At 44.3% G+C, this 25,230-nt stretch overlaps 1 protein-coding gene across 1 annotated transcript in view; it reads left to right on the forward strand.

Moving 5' to 3' along the window:
* Positions 1-24,402, forward strand: part of HS6ST2 (heparan sulfate 6-O-sulfotransferase 2) — a 175,356-nt gene extending 150,954 nt beyond the window's left edge. The window contains exon 2 of the mRNA XM_054996801.1: positions 23,433-24,402. Coding sequence (XP_054852776.1) covers positions 23,433-24,126 — 694 coding nt within the window. The 3' untranslated portion in view covers positions 24,127-24,402. The remainder of the gene's footprint in view (positions 1-23,432) is intronic.
* The last annotated feature ends 828 nt before the right edge of the window (positions 24,403-25,230 follow it).

The following is a 25,230-nucleotide window of genomic DNA, read 5'->3' on the forward strand; positions in this document are numbered from 1 at the left end:
TAATTCTTGTAGGTTTTCTGCGGAAGAGATTAAAAATGGTGTATTTCATCGTGGCTGGAGTCAGCGGCTCAGACCATGAGTAGGGAGGAGGGATAAATGGGAGCAATTAACACAAACTCCACTCCCAAATTATCTGAATATATGGCCTCCCAGACCCAAATTATGAATCCTTCTAGTAAATTAGGACCAAGATGGTTTTGGCATGTCAGCTGGTGGTTGAAATGCTATCAGTAAATATGGGGTATAATACTTGAACACAACTTGCCATTATCATTATTATTTTTATCTGAAAGTGATTGATTTGGAGTGAACCTTTATTTCTTGCCATTTCTTTATTTTGCCCTATTTATCATAAGCATTCTCTTTTATGACTCTTGCATTTATTGGAACATTTGGGTCGCTGCCTTTGCTTTCTTTGGCTTGCCACAGATGAGAGCCTTGAATATTCCTTCCCATTTTTGATTCAATAGCACATGACAAGGGAATCCAATTTGTTCAGATTTAGATGACATGCCTCCAATTATGTAATTCCATTAGGAGCTGCCGGCAGCCGTGCCAGGGCACGCAGGCTCGGCAGGCAGAGCCATAATAGGACGTGTTGCAATCGCCGTGTGGTAAGCACAGTGCTGATAGAGATCACGACCTGCCTCTCCAAGTTGTGTTTGTGGGGATGGAGGCGGTGAGGAATGGTTTTGCCGCGCTGAGGGCTCTAATCCGGCAATAAGTTATGTCACGGCAACAACAAAGTCTCCCAGTGTTAAGGTGAAACTGTAATGGTTATAATGTTTTATGCATTCAAAATGTAGACTGTGAATGCCCCTGTTTTAATACAACCTCTGTTCTCGCTCCTAGGAATGAAAGATATATGTTTGAGTTGTCTCCATCATCTCTTATAGCTCATAGGCTCTGTGATGGCTTAACAGCTATTAGTTTAGGTGGCTTTAAATGAGAAGGGGGTATTTGCAGAGGACAGTTCAATTTATTTGTTCATGGAAGTGTTCCCTATCTTTCTCTGGAGACCCAAAGTGGCTTATAAAAGCAACACCAGGTTGTCATAGAATAATAAATTAACAGGGGCTATTAGCCAGGATGGCTACATAGAGCCTCCATGCGCAAGAGCAATATACCATAGAATTCCAAGTGCTGTGTACAGGAGCTGCTGGCATCAAGCCTTGCTTGTAGACTTGCCAGAAGCATCTAGCTAGCCGCTGGTCATGACTGAAATTAGCAGTGCAATCCTAAACTGAGTCACACCTTTCTACATCCATTGACTTGTACTTAGAAGGGTGTAGGTCTGCTTCTAATTGCACTACAAATTGGTGGCCCTGTTAGGGGTTTCTATGAGATGGTATTCAAATACGGAATATCCTTCCCATTGAGATTATTGTGTCAATTGTTCTAAATTTCTGGTGCCAACGACATAACGTCCTTGTTTACCCAGACTTTTTGATTTAATTATTTATCTGTTGATTAATTTTCAATGTGATTTTAAAAAATAGTCTGTAAGTATCCTCAAGCGTCTCTGGTGGAGCTAGTGGGATGGTAATTATAAAAATGAAAAAATACGGTTGTAATGAGGGTGCTGGACAAGGCAGACACTGGTCTGATCCTGCAAGGTGATATTTTTATATCTCTTATTTGTTATTTTTACCATGCTTTTCAGCCAAAAGCTAGACCCCAAAGTGACTCATAGGAATTAAAGCCTAATACAAATTAAAGAAATTATATAGCCATGAATACTAGGTAAAACTAAGACAGCTCCAGAACAAAATGATCTAGAGCTCCAGAACAAAATGATCTATATGGGGATTGCCCTGTTGCAAGAGACTCGCTCCTGACCCCTCCATGGCCTCCCGTGCCCACTTTAGGCAACCAAGGAGACCATTGTGATGCCCAAAGGAGAGATTTGGCCACCCACTATGATCACAGAACCACATGCCTAATCAGACACAGTGTTATCCTGAATACACTGAAAACACGTTTACCATTTCCAAGTGTGGAGCATCCCTCAGTGCCCATGGGAAATGCCCCCACTCTCCAACAAAAGTGGGTCTCTAGTTTGCTTCCTGATCATTGGGCTGAACTCTCCGGGCAGTGTGACCCTTGCACATTCCTTCCCCAGTTGATCTGATGCATGATAGCTTGTTATGCTCTGTTTCTTTGTGACGAGCATCACTGGAAGGGTGTTGTGCTGTGTGTATGAAGTGGTGACTTGCTTACGCGAATGGACTGTCACCGGTCTAACACTGCGGGTAGAAGATCATCAGCATCCCCATGTTGGCGTCAGCATTGTCATGGAGTCATTTCTCACATTCAGCCCCCAAAGTCTGGTTCACATTGCCTGCACATCATTTGATTCCCCTTTCTTTTTCAGGTCTGCATTTGAGGGTTTGCCTTCCCTATGCATGCAGCACAGTGGGGTATTAGAATCTGAAGGGGCTTGAGAGGACTGTACTACTTCAGGATGCAGTGGATGGGGGGGGGGAATGACTTCTTTGAACTTTTGTGTGAGTTTTAAAAAAACTTGTCCTACAAGTAGAAAAACAGCACATCAGAGAGAACAGATTAAGCCTAGCCTGCATTCTGCCTTGTTTGCTTTCTGTTTGTAGGGACTTTTAAAACAGAAGACCCACCCCCACCTGGGCTGGGGGGAGAGAAGAATCAAAAATAAGATTTTCCCCTATTCTACCTATGTCAGGACTCTCCCACTTAATTTCCATCTTGGATCACACCACCTCAGAACAGTAAAGAGTTAAAAAGGGGCAATTAAAAACATTAAGGAGCAGAAGTTCCTTCCTTATGAAAGCTAAGAGGTTGCATGGTGGAGGGGGTTTGACTTAGAAGATAAAAGATGACATGCGAGAGACTTATAAAATTATGTATAGTTTGGAGAAAGTAGAGAGAAAAAGAGCTTTTGCCCTTTCCAAGAACTCAGGAGCACCCAGTGAAGCTGATGGGCAATAGATTTATATAGACTAAAGAAAGTACTACATTAATGCATTATTAGCTTGCGGAATTCACTGATGCAGGATATAGTTACAGGTATTTGCATGGATAAGACAGATGCCTGCCTATCATACTTTTATCCTTCCTTTCCTCCGCAAAGTTAAGGACAGTAACGTGGTGTCTCCTTCTCCATTTTATCCTCACAACAACCCTGTGAGCTGGATTAGGCTGGAAGAGAGTAACTGGCTGCAAATAACCAAGCAAGATTCTCATCAAATAGGCGTCTTGATGATTTAGTCATTATAAGTTAAACAAAACCTCCAAGTTCAAAAGCAATTTCTCTTTGAATGAAAGCCAGGCACAAAGTTAAGAGAAGCTCTTATGACATCCTCATAATGTTAAAAGACAGAAGAGGAGCCATGCATGATTTCCCAGAGAAAGTTTCTCTGAGTAATTGCTACAAGGATACCACAAGCCAAACAGTGGCTTCCTTTTCAGCTGGCGCTCATGGCAGTGAAGATAGATGAAGGCATTCAACAGAGAGCCTTACAAAGATTAAGTTTTCTTTCCCGCAGACCATTTCAATGAGAGCTAGTTCGATTTGGGCCACGGTTATTGCATATCATGAAAGGGAAATGGCTTCATTAAGTGGAAATGTACATAGGCATTGTGCCAGTTTGCATTCTTGGTGAATGTTTTTGTATTATCCAAACCGATTAGATAATTTTGGAAGATTTCCCCGCTAAAGGTAGTGGATGCTTGATTAAGTCTGGGATCAACTTAAATGATGATGTTGCTGTCCTGGCAATAGCAGTTGCTGCCCAATTGCCCAGTGCCTTGAAGGTCTGTCTTATATCGAGTAGCTCACTACAGGGTATGTCTTTTCATCTGCAAAGTGCTGCTGGTTCCCTTTGTTCTGGTCCATTGTGCCCTTTCCCATATTTAACATTATTTCAGCCTGAGTATTTTTGTGCATATGCAGTTTGCCTGCAGCCACATTACATGATGGAATTTCTAATCTATAATTTATGAATCCACAGTTATTCTATTGCCCATGTAATATGTAGTAATATTTTATTTCAAAAATGTATATTCTCCCCTCCCTTCCTGCTGTTAAAACAGCACAGAAAGTGGCTTATGACAAAATAAAGACAGGCATAAATTAAACTTCAGCAGAAACAAAAACCAATAATTAAAAACTCATAAGAAAATGATAGCAGCCAATACAAAAGTTCATACATACTTTTTAAAAAAAGAACTCATGAAATCAGCAAGTATATCAGGCCTAATTCAAACGAACAAATGTAAAGTAAAGAAATCAGTAGATAAAAACCATCAAATGCTGTCCAAATAAAGTAGTCTTGACCAATTTCAAAAACATAAACACATGGTCAAAAACATAAAGGAGCTGCCCTGGGATAGAGAATTCCACAGCCTGAGAACCGCCACTGAGAAGGCCTTGTTACATGTACTTGAGTCTGGTTGCTTAATAACTATAGACTACAAAGCTTACAATGCAGTGTGACTGAGAGGAAAAAAATGCTTGTGGGAAAGTATCCTGTTTAGAATTATATTAAATGTTAAAAGTACAAAAGTGAGTTGAAACCAGCTGGAATCAGCATAAGCAGTGCCCATATCAGCTAATTGTTCCCTGTTTTAGGAACCTCTTTCAGCTAAGGAAAGCCATAAATATTATACAACGATTATTATATTTTTAGTGGAATATGTTATATGCCACTTTCTACCCTTTTCATAACTTGCATTTTCTCACAAACTCCTGTTTTTGTCTTTTGCTCTTCCTAAAAGAAGTGATAGTAGCAGATTCTCAACATTTTCTCTCAGCCTCCAGCATGCCTCTGCCATGATTCTCTGAAGGTGCCTGTAATTATATTGTCTCTTTTTGTCTTGTCTTCTAAATTATCTTGGTGCTGCAAAGGAGAGCAGCAGCAGATGCTAATAAAATAAGGTCAGCTGTCTGCTGCAGCATGTAACTATTTTCAGTGCAGGAACAAGATGTTGCCACCTCTAGAGGATGGAGAACCGTGTTTGTGTCTCCCCGCGTTGGCCCGCAGAGAGAGTTCAAGAGCAGTGCTTGACAGGCCTCTGAGGGGGCACCCATTTAGGTCTTCTCAACCAAAACAGAAAAATGTGAAGCCTCCAGGGCAGCAGGAATAAAAAAGAAGCACAGGGGGGCGAGTTTAGAGATGTGCATCAATCCTCTGGGTACCCAGCACAGGTAAACAGAGGGATTCCCTGAGGGGCTGTAGTGAAGTAAACAAGTTGGCTAACTGAGCTTCTCCCTGGGAATGAAAGTCATGCTGCCTTATGCTGAAGAAATCAGCAGTGAGCTCTTGCACACTTACGATTACCTATGGCAGAAGGTTTGTTAGTTAGGTGACTAGATAACATTATTATTGATAGTGTGGTCTAGTACAGATTAAGGCTTGGTTCTAGGTGACCTGTGTTCCCAGTGTGCCACTGCCATGGACTCTGAGCAGATCACTCTTTCTGACCTGGTTCAGACACGCTTCGGAGGATCAGGAATCCCCATCATCCCCTTGCACACTTCAGTTCCCTCTATACAGAGTTTGTCTCCAAATTTGAGATTAAAAGCAGTTAACTGTGTGTTTCAGTCACTGATTTAGAGATAATATTTGGATGTTGCAGCAAACTATTGTTTGCTTAGACATGGAAGGGAGCGAAGCAGAGCAGAGCAAAGGGGAAGACAGCCCACATGAAATCCAAAAACATATTCCTGTCCCTAATGACCTGAGGGATTGATCACCTGGGGTTGAATCCTAACTCACCCCCCTACTCCACTGAGCAGTTTGTTAATTTAGGTGTTTATGTCCCATCTTTCCCTTTGGCTCAAATTTGAAGCCTTCCTACAATCTAAGGAGCCTTTCTCCAACTTATGTGGCACTACCTTTGGAGGTTTTTAAGCAGAGGCTAGATGGCCATCTGACAGCAATGCTTATTCTGTGAACCTAGGCAGATCATGAGAGGGAGGGCAGGAAGGGTTACATCAGTGCTTAGTTTTTGTGGCCCCTTCTTACATGCCCAGGGTAATGCCAGTCACCACTTTGGGCTCAGGAAGCAATTTTCCCCAGGCCAGTTTGGCTAGGGATCCTGATGGTGTTTTGCCATCTTCTGGGCATGGAGCAAGGGTCATTGGGGGTGTCAGGGGGAAGTAGTTGTAAATTTCCTGCATTGTACAGGGGGTTGGACTAGATGACCCCCAGAGGTACCTTCCAACCCAATGTTTCTTTGATTCCATTGAAGGAAGAGAAGTTGGCAGAGGGCTCCTTAGGCTGGAGGAAGGCTCCTTGAAGGTTGGCTGGATCCAATCTATGCTGTCTCAAGCAGTCCTCTGTCTCAGCATTCTTTATCTTGGTCTTGCAGGGCTGTTCTGCGGAACAAGGCAATTCTGTAAAGTATCAAGCATTTTTAATCTGCCATGTTAAATGCCAAATATTATTGATCAGGGCTACAAGGATTTAATAGATTGTTGGGGGCCAATTTCAGTCTATGGAACTGTAATTAAACAACATGCACTGGCTTTGAAAAAGACTATTTTGGTTTTTGTGTATTGTGATTTTAAAAAAAAGACTTTGATTATGTTAAATCTAGAGTGTGACTTAGGATGCAACCACCAAGAATGTCCATCTCTGCATGTGATTGCAGATAGCATCCAAAGGTATGGGAAGCAGGCTGTGCCAAGCAGAGATTGCTGTGGCTCTGCATAATACTATGTTGTATTATGACTTGCGTTACTGGCTACTCAAAACCAAGTCTTACTTTTTTTAAGTGGACATATAATATTATTTCAGTGTGCACTTAAAAGTATAATGTGAATTCTCCCCTGCATGTCTTCTGCAAACATGTATCATTCTCCCATCAATGAGCCAGGTTTGGCTGCAGTTCTATGTGAAGTGCTTACTTTGTGGCAGACCCTGGTCTGGTCCCATGTACTGTTTGAAATGGCCTTTAAGTTTAACCACCACCACCCCAAGTCCCCTAATTCTGATTGTGTTTGAATATGCATAACACTGTTGCTTGTAGTAGAATATAAAGCTGCAGACCTTTTATTCGAGAGGAAAGGTGTATGTGCTCAAATAGACTGTTTGTTTTTCCCCATATCCAAAGCGGCTTTTCCAAGTTTCTTTTGACTTCTTTCCTTAGAAGGGATGGGGTGGGGGGAGGGGGAGGTTAATACATGTCAGGACATAGTGTTTGATGATCAGTAAGCAGTAAAATTTGTCAGGGGACAGTGGTTCCCTTGCAGAGAATTCAGGGCACCATCTGTTCCATTCCTTGCTTGCAGTAACATTTGTACTTGGTAATTAAAATGTCAGGGAATAATTTTTTGTTTTCTCAAATAACTCAATGCAAAGGATAGCACCATCTTTTTGAAACGTTAGTTTGGAAAGAGGACCTTGCAGACCAGACCCTTGTTATTGTTTAGGAGCCACATTTAAAGTGGAAAGTGTTGCCAACTTATCCACACTTGTGTCTGAGATCCAGGTAGCTTCATACCAAAGCCATCCCTAATGGCTTCCAGGCCTTCCAATGAAATTTCCCCAAGGAAAGAATATTCCCATAACTTCCTTGGCAACTTGTTTCATGGGTGATCAGCTCTTATATATTGTGAAGGAGGTCTCTGTTTGTTTTACAGACAGCAAAATGACTCTAAGACTTTTCCCACAATGTTCATTCTTAGTGTGTAATGGATATCATCCCTGATTTTGTGTCACTGGCAAGAGATTTATGAGTATGAAGGTAACATTTCTGAAGGAGGAAATGAGCGGGCATGGCATAGTGATGAAGAGAATGAGCTGCGAAGGGGAGCTTTGGGAGCATGAAATTTTGAATAGCAAGTCTGAGGGAAAACTTGGTGGTGTAATATTCAGAAGTCTCCTCCATGTGTTGCTATATTTCCAGGGTATCTCAGTGTGGAGTAGTTCTGGGCCAGGTCTTCTGTTTCATTACTCTACAGGCTCAGTTTGTGCAAGCTGTTATGAAGGTGTCTGCTGGGCCTCACTCTCCTTTCCTCGGTTTCACGGTGATCAGTCTGTATAGTCGTACACTGTTTACCTTCAAAGTATTCCTGAATGGCTGCAACATCTTACAGCCTGCTCAAGCCCTTCGGAGTTTAGAGAATTCTTGGGTTTGGTGGAGGGGGATTACCTTCTGCAATTCCTCTTTGAGTCCCCAACTTGTAGTAGTAATAATAACATAGCCTTACTGTAGCTTTATTATGGCTGAGGAGAAGCTTTGTTATGGCTGTCAGTTTCCACTGTTGGTTGGGTGATGGATAACGTAGCTGGAAGTTTTTAACTTTTGCAGTGTTGATATGTTTTTATGCTTCGGATATATTGTGAACTGTCTTGGGCCCCTGCTTTTTAGGTGGAGAGGTAGGCTACAAATGTCATAAATAACGAAGGGAGCTTATCTGCTTTTTGTGCTCAGGAGGCCTTTTACCTGCATAGTGGCTCAAAGGAAGGGGAAGTCTGTTAGACTTACCACAGTTGGAATGTCTCATTATACCTCCCTTGTGCATTCCATCCATTTCTCCAGAGAGCTCAAGGTGGTGCAGATTTTAGTGGAGAGGCAGATGGAGGGTCAAGATGACCCCATGGCTAGATGAGAATTCCAACCTGACTCTCTCCTATCCAAGATTCTGTCTCAAACCCTACCAAGACACAGCCATGCTGACTCTCCTATGAATTCTCCCTCTGGGGCCATTTTCACACGTCTTACTGGCGCTGGTACATCACGCAAAGCTCCCACGTGGACAGCGTCTTCCTGGTGCAATTTCATGCAAGAGCTGTAAAATCGTGCCAGGAAGACGCTGTTCTTGCGAGAGCTTTGTGTGATGTACCAGAGCTGGTAAGACATGTGAAAACAGCCTATGACTCTGTCTCAGCCAGAGACTATTAACAGTTAAGCAAGTGGGGCACATGTCCTCCACTCAGGCCTTATTTTAAGTGGTGCCCTGCTATATCAGATCAGTGGTCCATCTAGTCCAGCATCCTGTTTCACGCAGTGGCCAACCGTTTGTCCTGAAGGTCCAGCAATCGGCACAGAGGCCAAGGCCTTCCCCGATGTTGCTTCCTGGCACTAATTCTCAGATGTTTACTTCTTCTGACTGTGAAGGTTTTTTTTGATCCCCATGGCTAGTAGCCGCTGATCCTCTGTGACTCCGTTTAATCCGTTTTTAAAGCCATCTGTACTCATGGACCTCACTAGATCCCTCTGGCAATTAATTTCACAGTTCAGTCACTCATTGAGTAAAGAAAGTAAATGAAATGCTTAAAGTTCAATCTTTGTGTTTCTTTTGGACCCAAAGCATCTTAAAAACAGTCCAGACTGTTTGAGCATAGGTAAGCAAAGCCATGTAGCTGAAGGGTCTGTTTCTCTTTATTGTATGTGGAGTCCCTGAGGCTACAGCACCACAAAATGTAGCCCCAGAGAATCTCATAGGGGTGCCAAGCCATGACCATGTGGCTTTTAACTTTTTCCAAGTACCTTTGACTGTCAGGAGGAGGGCAGGCAGTGCTGGCTTCCATGTAGGTGAATCATTCCTTTTTATGGTTTTGAAGGGAAGCTTTGATTTGTAGGGATTCTCTCTGCACTGTATGAGGTCTTTAGCCATTGCAAGAGAAACCATTTCTGCTTCCAGGCTTTGAAATAAGATGGCAGAAGTACCTATTAAAATCATTCTGTAAGTCCCAGAAATTCTTCTACAACTGAACCTGCAGTTAGAGTTGGCTGGTGTCCCATATTTTAAGGGACTCTTCTTAGAAAGAATGTCATAGCTCTACCGATGACAACAAAAGAGCTCTCATTGCAAAATGTTGTCGCTCCCCAGAACTCCATAGATCAGACATTGCAACTCTGTGGTATCTTCCCTCCTACAGACACACGCTTTGAAATTTTGAGTTAGTAGCCTCAGCTTTTGGAGTTACAAGCAGCCACCAGAAGAGAGGTCCAGATAGGTAGGATCAGAGCAGATCAGAGTTCTATGGGGTGCAAAAGGTAATTCTGCACACACCCCACAGACTGGCAGACTTCATGTGAATTCCTTGTATTCCGCCTCCCCCCCCCCACACCCACACACACACACACACACACATGCACTCCTGACAAGTCTGCCTCAACATTCTGCAAGAGGTGTTCCATGAAAGGCAAACTTGCAAATGTCTGGCTTGCTCGCTGGAAGAGTCAGAAGTTGAACCTCTGCATCAGCCCTGGAAGCAAGATTTGTCTGTAAAAGCCAGGGTTTTAAATATTCTAATTGTCTGCTATAAAATTCCAACTTCCTCCCCCGAGGGGCCCGAGTGACTTTAGATCATTAACACCACAAGCCTCCATGATGATTGCCGAACTGTTTGCAAGTGACTTAATCAGGATGGGTTGTCTGACTGCCCCATTTTAATTTTATTGCACTGATTAAGTTTCCTTAGCTAATATGTGTTGCCTTTCCAATTCAATTAAATGAGAATCCCCTTCCATTACTTGGTAATACCGAAGTGCCTTAGTGGGTTAGGGCTGCTCTTGGTATTTTCAATTGATACCAACTCCCTCGGCGCACACCCTGCCTGCACTAAATGAAATCAATGGGAGCTTAAATTAAAATTATAGGAGGCTGGTACTGCAAACATTTTGCTTGGCGTTCTGTCCATCATTTGTTGCCTGGCTGAGAATGTATTAGAATTCAGTGCATTAATTATGCTTGGCAGGGCGCCTTCTATAGCATTGTCCCATGTGTCTGTGAGTCTGTCTGCTTTCTCCTCCTCAGTCCCTTCACAGGTAGGAATGCCATGGTGAACATACCGTGCTTGACAGCCACAACCATCTATGAGCCAAACAGCCAATCAGTTTGCCCATCTGCCAACAGCTTTGCAGCTGGGCAGTAGCTGTGCTGGTGTGTTTTGTTTCCTTGTGGTAGTGGATTTTCATTTCCTTGCCCTGCAAGGTCTTTTGCATCTGTACAGTAGGTGATACGGTTCTACCCAGGGTCATAAATGGTCAGGTCAGTTAATTAAATGACATGAAGGGGGGAACTGGGCCTCCCAGAAGGCTGTGTGAAAATGCACTTGCACAAAATAATATCGATCACACAGACTCAAATGAACACCAAACAGTAATCCTTTTTTTTTTTAAATACAATGTTTATTTATCAACACTGGCTGACTGATTTTCTCACAGTTTATTCGTAGGATTTGCTGCTGAGCAGCCTGCTGTGACAACAAATCTGGGATGGAGGAGGAAAGTAGGAGGTTATGGGAGAATGTGCATGTGTGAAACACTTTCAGTTGCGCCGTACTGTTTGAATATGCAAAAATAGCTCAACAAATAGGCTCATACTAGTCATGGATTGTCAAACTGATTTTAAAAAATGGCTCCCTCTTTATGACTAGCAAACAGACAGTGAACCAAACTGGTGTGTTCAAGGATCCCTATTTGCAGGCAAAAGAAATGCCACTGAAAATCTGAGGAGAGGCAAGTAATAGACTGCAGCCTTCTTCCCGGAGGAGAGCATTTTCTGGTGCCTCTTCCTTGGGATCACTACTTTCCACTGCCTGAGGGCACTATGAGTGCTTTTGTGACATCAGCAATCAGAACACCAATCACCTTTCTCTTTTTGAAGCTATTTGTATGCCTGTGTAGATCTTGGCAGCCTTTTTATACTTTTAACTGGGTAGCTTTTTCTTCCTTGTTCTACGTTCTACAACATCTGATGCCAGGAAATAGATATGCCAATTTGAACATCTTCTCCTGTTCTCTTTCTTATTAAGCATTTATATAGCACTCTTTGAGTATCAGTGTGAATCATGTATGAGTTTTATTATCCTCATATTGCAGATGAGGAGCTGTGATAAATAGGGTTGTACTTAATGCTGCCTCATGAATTCCTGGCTAAAATGAGATTTTAAATGGGAGACTTCGGTGTTCAGAGCACAGATCCTTCGTTGCTTCATGAAATATTGATGGAATGAGCATGGTGTAGCCAAATAAGTGGGTTGCATCCATGTGGTCCAGTGACATACCTTACTAAAGAATTCCTAAAGTACTTGACAAAAAGGTGCGGTTTTTTGTCTTGTGACACAGACTTGCTTTTTTTTGTTATCTTACGTTTCAGTTCCCAAACTGTTCAGATGTGTGCTAAAAATGATTGGGGGCTTAGTGTTCATGCATTTTACTTGTCAAATAGGTGATGTTGGTGGAGAAGCTATGGTATGTGCAAGCATGCACCAAGTACATTATCAGCAATATTTGTGCAATTCATGAATCTATTTATTTATTTAGATATTTATGCCCCATTTTTTCTCCACCGTGGGGACTTGAAGCAGATTACGACCTGCTGCTCCTCTATTTTATCCTCCCCACCCCCACCCCCACCCCCGGTGAAGTAGGTTAAGCTGAGAGGGAGTGACTGGCCCAAGGTCTCCCGGTGAGCTTCCATGGTAACAGAGTGGAGACTTGAACCCAGATCTCTCAGATCCTAATCTAACACTAACCACTACAGACGCTGACTCTCTATACTGGATACAAAGTGATATCAAACTCAGAATGTATCAGGACTGGGTTTAGTATACATTAACATTATTGTTATTGGAAAAGAGCAAGAGTCCAGTCGCACCTATAAGACTAACAAAATCAATGGTAGGGTATGAGCTTCCGTGAGCCGCAGTTCACTTCTTCATTATGGTTATTGTTACTGCCTAATGAAGGAAGCATCAGAAGGTTGCCATCTTACCAAGAGCTGATATCACTGGGGCCGTTTTGTGCTGTCAGGTCCTGTAGTCATGCTCTTCCTGATCAGAATGGCAATGGTGATTTTATTTCAAATATATATATATTTTTCACCAAAGGACTGTGGCTTTTGTAAAACTATATCAGAGACTCTACCCTCAATATTCTGGCTACATAACAAGTGATGCAAATGTTAGCCATGGCATATCAACCGTGTTTTACGGATGATTGTAATTTCCCAAATGTCAGAGCTCCAAATTTTTCTCCTAAAGCAAACTTTTCTGTGGCAAAATAGATTTGCTTCCATAATATATCACTCTGTGCAGGGCATGGAGAAAATATGAAATCTTTATGCACTGTATTATTAATCAATGAGGCATTAAGATTCTTGGGAGGGTGGCTGGACTCTGGAAAATGAAAAACTGCCACCTTCTGAGCTCCGTAAGCCGTTGCTGATGGGAACTCTCTTGCTGGTCATGTGCCATGGAAATACCTGTGTACAGCCTGAAACCAGTTCTTACAACTGCTTCTACTTAATGTGGATGCAGCTGCACGAAATATCTATTATATTTTTGTTCCTCCTTTCCTCTACAGAACTCAGGGTAGCACACATGGCTTTCCTCTCTTCCACCTCATCCCAGCAACAGTCCTGGGAGAATGTGAACCCAGTGCGTCTCATGACTGGGGTGGGGGGAGTTGAACCTGGATCTCCCCAATTCTAGTCAGGCACTAGGATTATATCGCACAGGCTTCCACACCTGTTGTATGGCAAGGCTCTGCTGAGTACTGGTACTGTCCGTGGTGCTTTGTATTTCCCATAAACATGGAGGGCTTCTTGCATTGTAATAGCAACACAGAAAGGCAATGCAGCAGTTTCCGTGTTGCCCAAGTGGGGTCTGAGTGAGTACAAATTACTATCTTCTGGTAAGTGGTGGCGCTTTGGCAAAATACAAGCTGATTCCAAAGAGCTACTTATGGTGAGAATTCTTAGCAATGCCTTTGATTTTTTTCTTTCATTAATCTCTGTGCTACATTGAAGGCTGTTTTTAGGGTGTCTCAAAGCCATAAATGATTTTCTGTATGACATGGTGGGGGGGGGGCTGTTTCAGCAACTACAGGCTAAAGGGTCCCTTGGGCATGCAGGACTTGGCTGCTCTTTTCTTTGGATCCCGGTTATAGCCATAAGTGCCTGGTAGCACATTCACAGATACAATTGCAGAGTGACTTGCGCGCCCGGCTCCACTTGAGGACAGTGGTCGCAAGGTTTCATTCGTAACATGATACTTTAATTCACTGGATGCTCACAAGAGCAAACGGGAATGGTTCCTAAAAGGCACTTTGTGTTTATGTTCACTGAAAATGTTCGTTCACAGCTTGGGAAAAAATGGAGTCTTTATCTTTAATGGGCCATGGCTCCAAACTGGAACTTTTATGAGTCTCCTGTGCCATCAGGAATGGAGATGGGAGTACACCTTCTGCATAGCCTACCAGAGAGTGTGCTGTTTCTGCCTCCTCTTTTCCTTGAATAATTCTTACGCTTGACCTTGAAAAATGCTATAAACCTCAATAAGATCCTTCTAGCTCTGTACATTTCACAGAGTACAACAAGGTCGAGTTTTTATTCTGTAGCGTATTAAACACAAACAGCAGAAAATGGGCTCCAATTAAAAATATTTTCTTAAATATTTTTATTTAAGACTGTGACACTGAGAGATCTCTGTCTTTTGGTGCTACACCTCTGAAGATGCCAGCCACAGCTGCTGGCGAAACGTCAGGAACTACAATGCCAAGACCACAGCAATACAGCCCGGAAAACCCACAACAACCATCGTTCTCCGGCCGTGAAAGCCTTCGACAATACATTTTCTTAAATGTCCAATTTTATTGAAAGTCCCTGTATATGAAGTTGCTTGCAGGGTCTCAATGCCGTTGGTCCTTCCAGCCCAGCTATGCCTGTCCTGATTGAAAGTAGCTTCTCCAGAATTGATTGAATAATTGTGACTGGAGACATGCAATAAAAAGTTGCCCTTTTTTGAAGTGGCTCCCCTTCTTCAGCCCCATCTCTGGAGGGCTACATTTTCCATCTTTTGGGCTTGAGGAGAGAGCTGGGTGTCTCTCCAGCTGGGAGGTTTGCTTCTTGTATATAATCTCATGCCATCTAAATCAGATTCTTTTGCCATCAGGAATGAATATCCCAAATTAGAACCTCCAAAATGTCTGTATTTCTGAGTATTGGGGATTTGGGTTAGGGCCGCTTGCCTCTTCAAGCCCCCAAACCTTCCCTTTAAGACTAATGAAGTAAGGATTAGCATTTGATAGCTCAGCTGTCCAGACCCCCTGATTCTCAGCTTAGCAGTCCAAAAGGAACATGAATAAAACGTACAGATATGTGGTCCCTCCCTTCATTTAAAAAAAGTTTAGCCCCCTCCTCAAATTAATTCCTCCGACAGAAAACTTCTGAAATCACATTAAGTGTTGATTAAATGGATGGAACCCGTAGGGTCAATGTAACCAGAGTTGTTTTTAAAGGATAAATTAATATCGTAGCTGAAGCATAACCATTCTGTGTCTCGGATGCCCTTGTGTTTTTATAAAAACGGTCATAAAAAGACAGATGATGATGACTGGGCAATTTGGCTGATCTGCACCATTCTCTCTTCGGATAGCTGTGCCAACATTCTGACTCTTCTCTGCTGCAGCTTTCCCTCGGGCTCCTGTCTCTCTCCTTTCCCTATCAGCAGATTCCCCAAAGTGCAGATTTAATTCCATTCTCATGCCTCAAGAACTCCAAATCCCTGCTTTGAGCTTTGCGCTCTGTCTCTCTCAAAGCTCAGTTGGGACAGGCAGTACCAACTTCCTTCCTATTGCTTGTTCTCCCTTTTTGTTACCATTCCCTGAAGGAACATGCATGTTAGACTCAAAATGTTCCTGGTCCCTACAGGAGCCATTTGTCCTTGGAGCTTAGCCGCTTTAGAGTCTTTAGGAGGCAAGTTATATTCCAAGGTTCATCTCTAGCTAAAGTATCTCCATGGGTTGTAGAGCTGGATGGAAAGATCTCGTTCAGTCTCTGGAGAGCCAGTGCTCACTGCAGAAGTCCAGTTGAGGCATGGCACCTGGCATGGCTTAGTGGCAGAGCACATTTCTTTGCCTGTAGAAGGGCTTAGGTTGAATCCCTGGCATCTCATGATAAGGGATTGTAGAGGTTACAGCTGGGGAAGGTAACTGCCCAGGACCTTGGAGAGTTGCATTGACTTGCCTTCATAGCTCATCTTCCCATCGAGAAAACCTCATTGGAAGGAGTTTACAGGCATTTGCGGTAAGCTGCCATAGCCTGATTTCTTGTCTGTTGTCTTTACTTCAGCAAATCATTAACTGTACCGGCAGCTGTCCTGAACCTTTGCAACAAGCCTTGATATCCACCTGCAGTCAGGTGCTGGAAAGACATTTAAACATGCGGGCTCATGCTGGTTGACTGAGAAAGGTGACAGGACAATTCATGCCATTGAGTGAGCATTGCAGTGGCAGCTCAGGCCGCCGGCAGGTTTCCCAAGTCCCAGGCCAAGGTCTTCCTCAGCCCAGCAATGCTCGCTACCAGCTGATAGCCTACTTACTAGTAAACCTTTTCCTAAATATTAAGGCCTCTGGTTTCTTTACAGGCACTGGCACAGTTTCATTGGCATCTTTCATCAGTGGAGTGTATCCAGCCTCCACCCCAATTTTCAAATATAACACCTTGTTCCTGCCTCCTTCCTCCACTAGCGCCTCTGAGGTGTGCTTCTTGCACCTTCAAAATATGGGCCCCCAAAGTGTCTGATACTTAACATCTGCTACATTTCCAAGGTGCGCCAGATGCAGTACAGACACTGCCCAAATGCTGTTTGAGGAGTCTGTGAAGGAAGAGGAAGGAGAGAAAGAGACCCTTCTCTCCCTCTGCCATTGGCTAGCCAGCTATCTTCACTGGAGCTACCTCCTCCACATCTGCAAGTACGTTGGGTTCAGGGTGGGAGGAGGAGGGTAGAGAGTTCTTGGCTCAGATATACAGTCCAAGCCAGAGAGAAATGCAGGGCCTTAATGCGGAACACGTGTTCCAAGTATGGGACCTTGTTTCTTGTTTTCTAAGCTGAATAACCCACGCGCTAATAGTTTAACACCAAGCTTCGGCTTATCTATTGACTGCATTCATGAACCACATCTGATACTTGGTGCTCTGAGAATGTCACCCGTTTTATTTTTTAAACAGAGGCAAGTTTCTAGTCCTGTGGCTGATGAGATGTTGCAACTTCATAGGTTCATAAATGAGCCCTAGTGTGTGGTATGGTGAAAAACAGTGGTTTGCTTTTTTATGCATGTGTATGTGAATTTGTATATATACGTATATAAACAAACACGCAACCAAAAAGGCTTCAAATCACACAACTGTTCACATTCTCTTCAGCCCCTAGCAAGCTTTTCAGTCCCGAAACACAGCACCTGTTCTGTGCATGCATGCACAACATACATGCAAAATACCACAAGCCTCAGCAGCTCAGGGGTCCACCTGGTTCAGCCATTCCTTTTTAGAGAGAGGATCCCTGTCCCCAAATTAACCTTCCTCTTCGCTGCTGTTTTTTCTAATGTTGTCTGCCAGAATTAGAGCATCAATACTAGTTAGCTTGGAAAATCCATCTGTGTTAACAGAGGCGTTTCCACAGGACTTGAAAAGTTCTTGTGCTGTTGCTATGGGAGGCTTCAGCAGGGAAAGAAGCAATTTTTCTTGGAGACTCGCAGCTGCTTTGCAAAACAATTGGTGCTCTCAGTTCATTTTGTAGATCCATCAATGTCTTCTCTCCTCCCCCCCCCTTTTTCTTTTAACTAACACCAGAATCATTCTCTTCCATCACTTGCAACCCGAGAGCACAAAACTAAATAGGTTAAAGAATTTGAGCTCTGCTGAGACTTGGATTGCATTGATTCTGGCAAAAGGGTTGTTTCCCTTCCACATTAATGTCTTATTGATTGGGGCAAAGACCTTTGTCTTTATGATTTTGTTGGCCGCCTCCTTGCCACAAAGCCTTGGCTGTCTCTGCAGGTATGCTTCTCTAGTCTTACCCCAAATGCTCCTGCATCTCTGGCACCTGTTTAGCACTCTGTTCAAAAGGGGGAGAAAAGAAAGTGTTGCGCAAAGGAAATCAGGATGTCATGTCAGGGAAAGCAAAAGTCTGTGACCTGTTTAAATTCTGCAGATGTACATGCTTCCTCTTAGTTTGTATAATGTATTAATATGTAAGCGGTGTCTTCCTGGATCAGGCCAGTGGCCAGTGTGGTCCAGTGTCTGGGCTTGCACACTGGCCAGCAAGTTGTCATGGGATGCCAACAAGCCAGACATGAAGGCTGAGGCCTGATGTGGCCTCCGAGCACTGCTGTTTAGAGGTTTGCTGCCTCTGGATGTGCAGGGCTCCACCACGTTCCACCACGGCTACAAACAACTGATGGACTTCTTCCCCATGATTCTGAATCTTGTTTTCAAGCCATCTAAGCTAGTGGCCCTCACTGCATCCCCTGGTAGTGCATCCAACCATTTAACTGCTTGTTGAGTAGAACTAGAACTTTCCCCCCCTGTCCTAAATCTATTGCCCATCACCTTTATTGGGTGCTCATGAGTTCTCATTTTATGAGATCTTGGCTCACATGACAAGTGAGATTGTCAGGAAGCAAAATCCTACAGGCTTTCTGCATCCTCCTTAATAAGGGATGGCTAAAATGAAAAAGGCTTTTTTTTAAAAAAAAAGGTTTCTTGTACATATGAACTTGAAGACCCAGATCCCCTGAGCAGTGCTAGCATGCCCACACACATTCAGGAATAGGAGCCAGAACTTTAGAGGAAAGCTTCAGACGTCATCCTCTCTGCATTTAGAAATTAACCACAAGGCTCTCCAAAACAGCCTCTCGGGAAATCTTGGTTTTCATGACAATGACTTTCTAAGAGAGTTTACCTTCTAGACTCTTTTAGTGTTTATCTCGTATCATGTAATGATGTGGCAAGAATCTGAATTTCTTGAGAGTCGATGTGGTCGAGCAGCTATGGTGTTGGGTTTTGTACTGGGGAGGGAGCTAGTGTCATGCTCCAGTGGGGGAGTTAACTAGACGTTTGGGGATGCCTGTCTTCTGTTGTGCCATGTCTGTCTCCCCAGAAACATGTATTAAAGGTACAACATGACTGTCATTGGTTTGACGTGTCCTCACATTTCCCTACTGCTTGTGGTAGGGTGCGATGGGGAGTCTGAGGAGTCAAAAACGTCACGCCATTCTCAGGGAAATGCAAGTCAGTGGCAACTTTGCGCTTCCATGATTAAGTTGACCCTGAAGTTCATTGGTGGCCTTAGCTAGGTGGCTTTGCCTTTTATTAGCCTCCTAAGCCTCATGGCTTTGTGAGGATAAAAGGAGGGGGTTCCACAACGTCAGCTTACCTGAGCTCCTGGGAATAAGTGCATTATTCAGAGGTTTCATCCCTCTGGTGTGATTTTACCTGAAGGTTATAGAAGCAGGGAGAAAAAAGATATTTTTAGCATCTGCTCTTCAAACTTAGTATGCTGGCTGGATGACCTCGATGGATGGGTTCCCACACATTGTCTCATGTTTTAAATTTAATTCCATTCTGTTTCTTTTTTGCTTCTTACTATTTTAAATTACTAGAGTAGAAGCAGCGCACATGTTTTGTAGTTTCTTCAGATTTTGCAGGCGCTTCCTTCCATGAAATGTGTTTGCTGTCAGTTTCCAGATAAACAGTGACACCTAGTGGCTCTTTGAGGCATATGGAGTGGGCTCCATTTTATTTCCATCAGGCAGGTCCTTTTCAGTTGGCAAACTCCCCCCTCCCCCTGGGACTTTTGCTTAGGCTGATCTTTGACTATTTTCTGAGGGAACACAAAAACAAGGTATTGATTTTTCAAAAGGCTTTTGGAGGAGAATATTGTTGATCTATCTGTTTTTTATCACTCCAAGAAACAGGATTGTGTACGTGGTTTGCTTGCCCTTATTTTGTCCTCACAGAAACCTTATGAAATAGGTTGGTGACTTTTCCAAGGTCACTCATTGAGTTTCCTGGCAAAGAGAGGATTTGAACCCAGTTCTCGTCATTCCTAATCCAAAACTCCAGTCACTGCATCGTGCTAGCTCTCATAAACATGTTGTGGAAAATTGTATTGTGTAAGAGTTTTTTAGTGATGCTTCCTGAATGTATAAGGTAACTCACCTTGGGTCTGTAATTTAGAAAAAGGTGATAGAGATATAAGCCAGAAACTAACACTTCACATGTATATAAATAATTTCATATACATTATCTCAGTAATCTTTACAAATGCCCCTATAAAATAGGCCAATATTGTTGCTATACTTTTGACACAGGATGGAAGGTGTATTGGGGCCAAAAGACTTGTGGCTTCTCTACTACTGAGTTTGTGGCAGAGAAAAAAAATTGAACTGGGGCTTTGTAGTCATGCTTAGCCACATGGGTGCTAAAATCAACAGCTTTGATTTTACTGTTTTATTGATTGCCATAAGCAACCTTGAACTGTATTGGAAAGGAAGAATATAAATGCTTTTAATAAATAGAAATAGCAGCACGATGCTTTGTTAGGTTTCCCACATTGTGGCTTCCTCTGGCTATGCTTGTATGATTTTATCAGATGACAGTGTGCCCCAGTCTGAGCTAGAATGCACCACCACTTGGTTCATTTCTATCAGGATGGATAAAAGCCATGGTAATTAGAAAAACAGAGCAAGCAGGTTTTCTTTGCGCATTGAAGACCTCTCTGCCCATTACAGTTGGGCAGTTATCAAGTTGCCAGTACTTGCTCAAGGCTAATTCTAAGCAGGGGCGGCGGGCCTATTGAGGCCAGCTAGGCGGTGGCCGCAGGCGCGGGGTGCCGGAGGGAGCGCCGGAGGAGGTGCGGCACGCGGGAGCGCGTGCCACAAAGCACCAGCCTCCTATCCCTCCCACCCCGCGCCGCTGCCGCCGCCAGCACAAGCCCCCGGCCAGGCGCAGCCACCGCGGGCAGGCATCTGCGGCGGCGTAGACAACTGAGTGGGAGAGCTCGGAGGCCGCCCGCCGCAGCAGTCGGGCCAGCGGCAGCACGTGCACTCCTGTGATGATGTCACGCGTGATGTCATCACGCAGGCTGGTGCACGCGCACGCAGGGGCGCCCGGCCGTGAGCGTAGTAAACCCTTGCGCCGCCTCTGATTCTAAGCATCACTTTTGGACAATTGGGGGTGGGCAGTTCAATCCATCATGTTTCTGATTTTAGGAACATCTCTGGGATATTCTCTGGTTTTAGAAACTGAATGACCCTTACGACAAACTATTTTATATAGGACAAGGTATTAAGCATGTATACCAGAGGCATGAATCCCAAAGGACGAGTGGTTGATAGCATCGGTAGAGTAATCCTACTATATAAAAGGCAAGCCATGTTCCCGGTGACTCACTTTTGGCGCAGGCGCAGTTGCGCCCTCTCCCGCCAATCGGCCAGGGAAGGGGCAGGACTGCCAAGCCTGCCACCTGCCCTCCCCAGCTGATCAGTGTAGAAGGGGCAACGAGCAACTCTCCGGCATTGTGAATGAAATATGCTGACTTCCAGCCACACAGCTGAGTTTGGGCCACTAGGCAGGCATGAAGGGTAGCAGGGATGAGTCCCCATTGCTTTCTGACTCCACAACCCAGCTGCATTTTCATTCATTCATGGGTGAGGTTGTCTCAGCGGGGTGACAGAGTAGAGCAGTGGAGGGCCCATGGCTCAGTGGAGGAGCACCTGCACAGCATGTAGAAGATCCCAGGTTCAACTCCTGGCATCTCCAGTTAGAAGGATCAGGCAGTAGGTGATGTGGAAGATCCTGAACTGAGAGCCGCTGCCAGTCAGAGTGGGCAATACCGATCTTGATAGACTGAATGGCTGACTCAGTAGAAATCAGCTTCTCCGTTAAGGGCCCTGGTGCAGGGATGGAGCATCTGCTTTGCATGCAGGAAGTCCCAGGTTCGGTTCTTAGGATCAGGAAGGAAGTGCTGGGAAAGACCTCAAGAGCTGCTGCCAGCCTGAGTAGTCAATACCCCATTTGATAGACCAAGGGTCTGATTCAGTATAAGGCAGCTTCATGTTGTGACATTGGCCTTGCATACAAGAAGTCCCAAGGTCATTCCCCAGCATGACCAGTTAAAACGATTCGAATGTTGGACCCAAGTTTGAATCCTTGCTGAAACCACTGGGTTACTTTCAACCTAAGCCTACCTCATAGGGTTGTTGCCAGTACATAAAAATGAGGTGGATCAGTAGTAGAACATCTGCTTGGCAGGCGTACTGGGTAGTTCTGTATTGTCTAATGTCAGTCCTAGAATTGCTTATGCTCTGTTTCAGCATTTCTTCAACCTTTTATCGGATTTTTGCTAATGTTATATCTTTGTAAACTTGCATTTATTTACCCTACTAGCAACAAAGCCCATTGTGTTTAACAATACAAAGAGCTCTAGCAGGGCCTAGAGGGACAACGGACAAGCCCTCCCCAGCTGATTAGCTGGGGAAGGGGTGGGACGGGCAAGTCCACCACCTGCCCTCCCCAGCTGATTGGCTGGGGAAGAGGTAGGATGGATGAGCCACCTGGCTGGGGAGGGAGTGGGACAGGTGAGTCACGTGCAGAGCCCTCCCCAGCCACAACTGAGCTGGACGAGCCCACTACCTCTGCTCTCCCCAAGCCTCGATGGGGTGGGGGGTGGCAGACATGCCTGACTCACCTATGCTATCCTCCCCAAGCCTTGATGAGATGGGGGGTGGCATGCCCAGCTCACTTGCACTGCCCTCCCTAAGCCTCGATGGGGTGGGGGCGGCAGTGGGCATGACCAGCTCACCTGCGCTGCCCTCCCCAAGCCTTGATGCCCAGCTTGCCTGTGCTGCCCTCCCTAAGCCTCGATGGGATGGGGGCGGCATTGGGCATGACCAGCTCACCTGCGCTTCCCTCCCCAAGCCTTGATGCCCAGCTTGCCTGTGCTGCCCTCCACAAGCCTTGATGGGGTGAGGGGGTGGCGGTGGGCATGGCCAGCTTGCCTGCACTGCCCTCCACAAGCCTCAATGAGGAGGCAGCGGCAGGCATGAGCAGCCCGCCTGCACTGCCCTCCCCAAGCCTCAGTGGCAGGCATGCCCAGCTCACCTGTGCTGCCCTCCCCAGCCTCAGATGCACCCACTCGATTTCTGCCTGTTTGAGGCCCTGCTAGAGCCCATTGTATTGTTAAACAGAACAGGCTTTGTTGCTAGATATATAATAATATCCAAAAATCTAGGCTTTTAGAGTTTACTGGGGAATGTGCCTACCCCAACTTCTATTAAAATCTGAAATGGCACCCTGTGCCAAATGTGAGATTTGTTGCAGTTGGGTCGCAGAAATATTGACATATATCCAGTGAAGCGCTTCCTCTGATGGAACCACTTTTGTGTTTGTGAAAGTGTTTGTGATTCCCCCATCCGACTTCATCTGCTACGACATTTATTTATTTAAAGTATAGTAGCTTGGTAGGGATTGACTTCCCCAGCCATCCAACAAGTCACCTTGTCTGCATTGGGCTTGGGGGTCTTTTTGACTAAGTCATCAGTCGCCTGAGAACAGTATGGAACTCCTCCCAAATTTGTAGCCAGCTGCTAATAAAACCACACAAGTTGATGCTGTTTTTTAAAAATTCTCTTTCTCTCCTCCCCCCCCCCCCCAGGAATTTCTACTACATTACAATCCTGCGGGATCCTGTGTCCCGGTACTTGAGTGAATGGCGTCACGTCCAAAGAGGAGCAACGTGGAAGGCTTCATTGCACGTGTGTGATGGGAGATCACCAACTTCTGAAGAGTTGCCCAGCTGTTACTCTGGAGATGACTGGTCAGGCTGTTCCCTGCAGGAGTTCATGGACTGTCCGTACAATCTAGCCAACAATCGCCAGGTTCGCATGCTGGCTGATCTCAGCCTGGTGGGATGTTACAATTTGTCTGTCATGCCAGAAGAACAGCGGAACAAGGTTCTCCTAGACAGTGCCAAAGAGAACCTGAAACGCATGGCCTTCTTTGGCCTAACAGAATTTCAAAGGAAGACTCAGTATCTCTTTGAGAAAACGTTTAACATGAACTTCATCTCGCCATTCACACAGTACAATAGCACAAGGGCCTCCAGTGTAGACATTGACAAAGAGACTCAGAAGCACATTGAGGCCCTCAATTTTTTAGACATGGAGCTGTACGATTATGCAAAAGATCTCTTTCTGCAAAGGTATCAGTTCATGAGACAGAAGGAGCACCAGGAAGCCAGGAGGAAGCGTCAGGAGCAAAGGAAAAAGGCCAAACAGGTTCACAACAAAGAACAGAGCAACATGAATTCAACTACTGATTACATAGGGAATGTGGAGCAGTGGCGATAATATTGGCTGCGCTATTTTTCGGAGTCCTCATTTGAAAGCCAGATCAGAATGGCAAACTGCAGAACATGGACTCTGCTTCTTTGGCTGTTGAAGAATGGAAACGGTTCTCCTGTGGCCTTCGCCAAATGCTTTTTGCAGTCAATGTTGTACCATATGTGGGTTAATCTTTAATCTCTGTGTGTCTCAGATCTGTCCCTTTTTAAAAAAATAATAACAATCTATTATTAAACAGAACAGGAAAGACCAATATCATTATCGGAAACCGTTGCTTGGGCTTATGGAAACAAAAATGTGTTAAGGTCTAGGATGTTGCGGAAAGAACTCTTTAGATGTCTGCAACAGGCTTTTTTCTGTGGTCCTCCAGGGAAATCCCCAACATATTTTTAGAGGTGACATACAAAGAATAGTAACAAACAGCCAGAACGTCCTGTATGAAACCAAAAGATGTCTCACTGGGTGCAGATGTATCTCTTTGGTGAAAACCCTGTATCCCTATGTACTTAACATCAGCCATTTGACTGAGAACCAGTTCAGTTTAATACCAGAAGCGCTGATAAGGGCTACAATGAGCTGGTACTGAATTGGTGCAGCCATGGAGGCTGTTTAAGGTATGGCCATAGTGAGTCCTGTTTAACACCTGCCCTTTTGGGGAAACAAGCTCCACCCCAAATCATGACATTACCATAGTAGGCAAAGTATGCAGAGCTTCTCTAAAGCAAGTGCGAATTGGGAGTAGTTATACCTCTTATCCCTCATCATTTGGAAGTTGAAGAAATTCATGAACAAGTTATTAGTTGTTGGTTAAGCTCAGTAAGGGAAATCAAGCTGGTTGCAAGTAGGGAAGCATTAATACTGTGCACAAAAAATAATTTGTCTCAGCAGCATATTTCCACCCACCCACTCCTAAATTTGGATTTATTTCGTTCATACATTTTCAATGGCTGCCATCTGCTTATGGAACATACCAAATATAAATGACAGCAAATGAGTTATCTGTAGAAACAAATATTGACTGGTGTTTGCGTATATCAGCTTTCAACAAAGAATAGAAAGAGCTTGTCTAGTAACTATAAATATATTTTTAAAAATCTGCCTACCACTGTT

This window comes from Eublepharis macularius, chromosome 13 (genome assembly GCF_028583425.1).
Source record: "Eublepharis macularius isolate TG4126 chromosome 13, MPM_Emac_v1.0, whole genome shotgun sequence".
Lineage (NCBI taxonomy): Eukaryota > Metazoa > Chordata > Lepidosauria > Squamata > Eublepharidae > Eublepharis > Eublepharis macularius.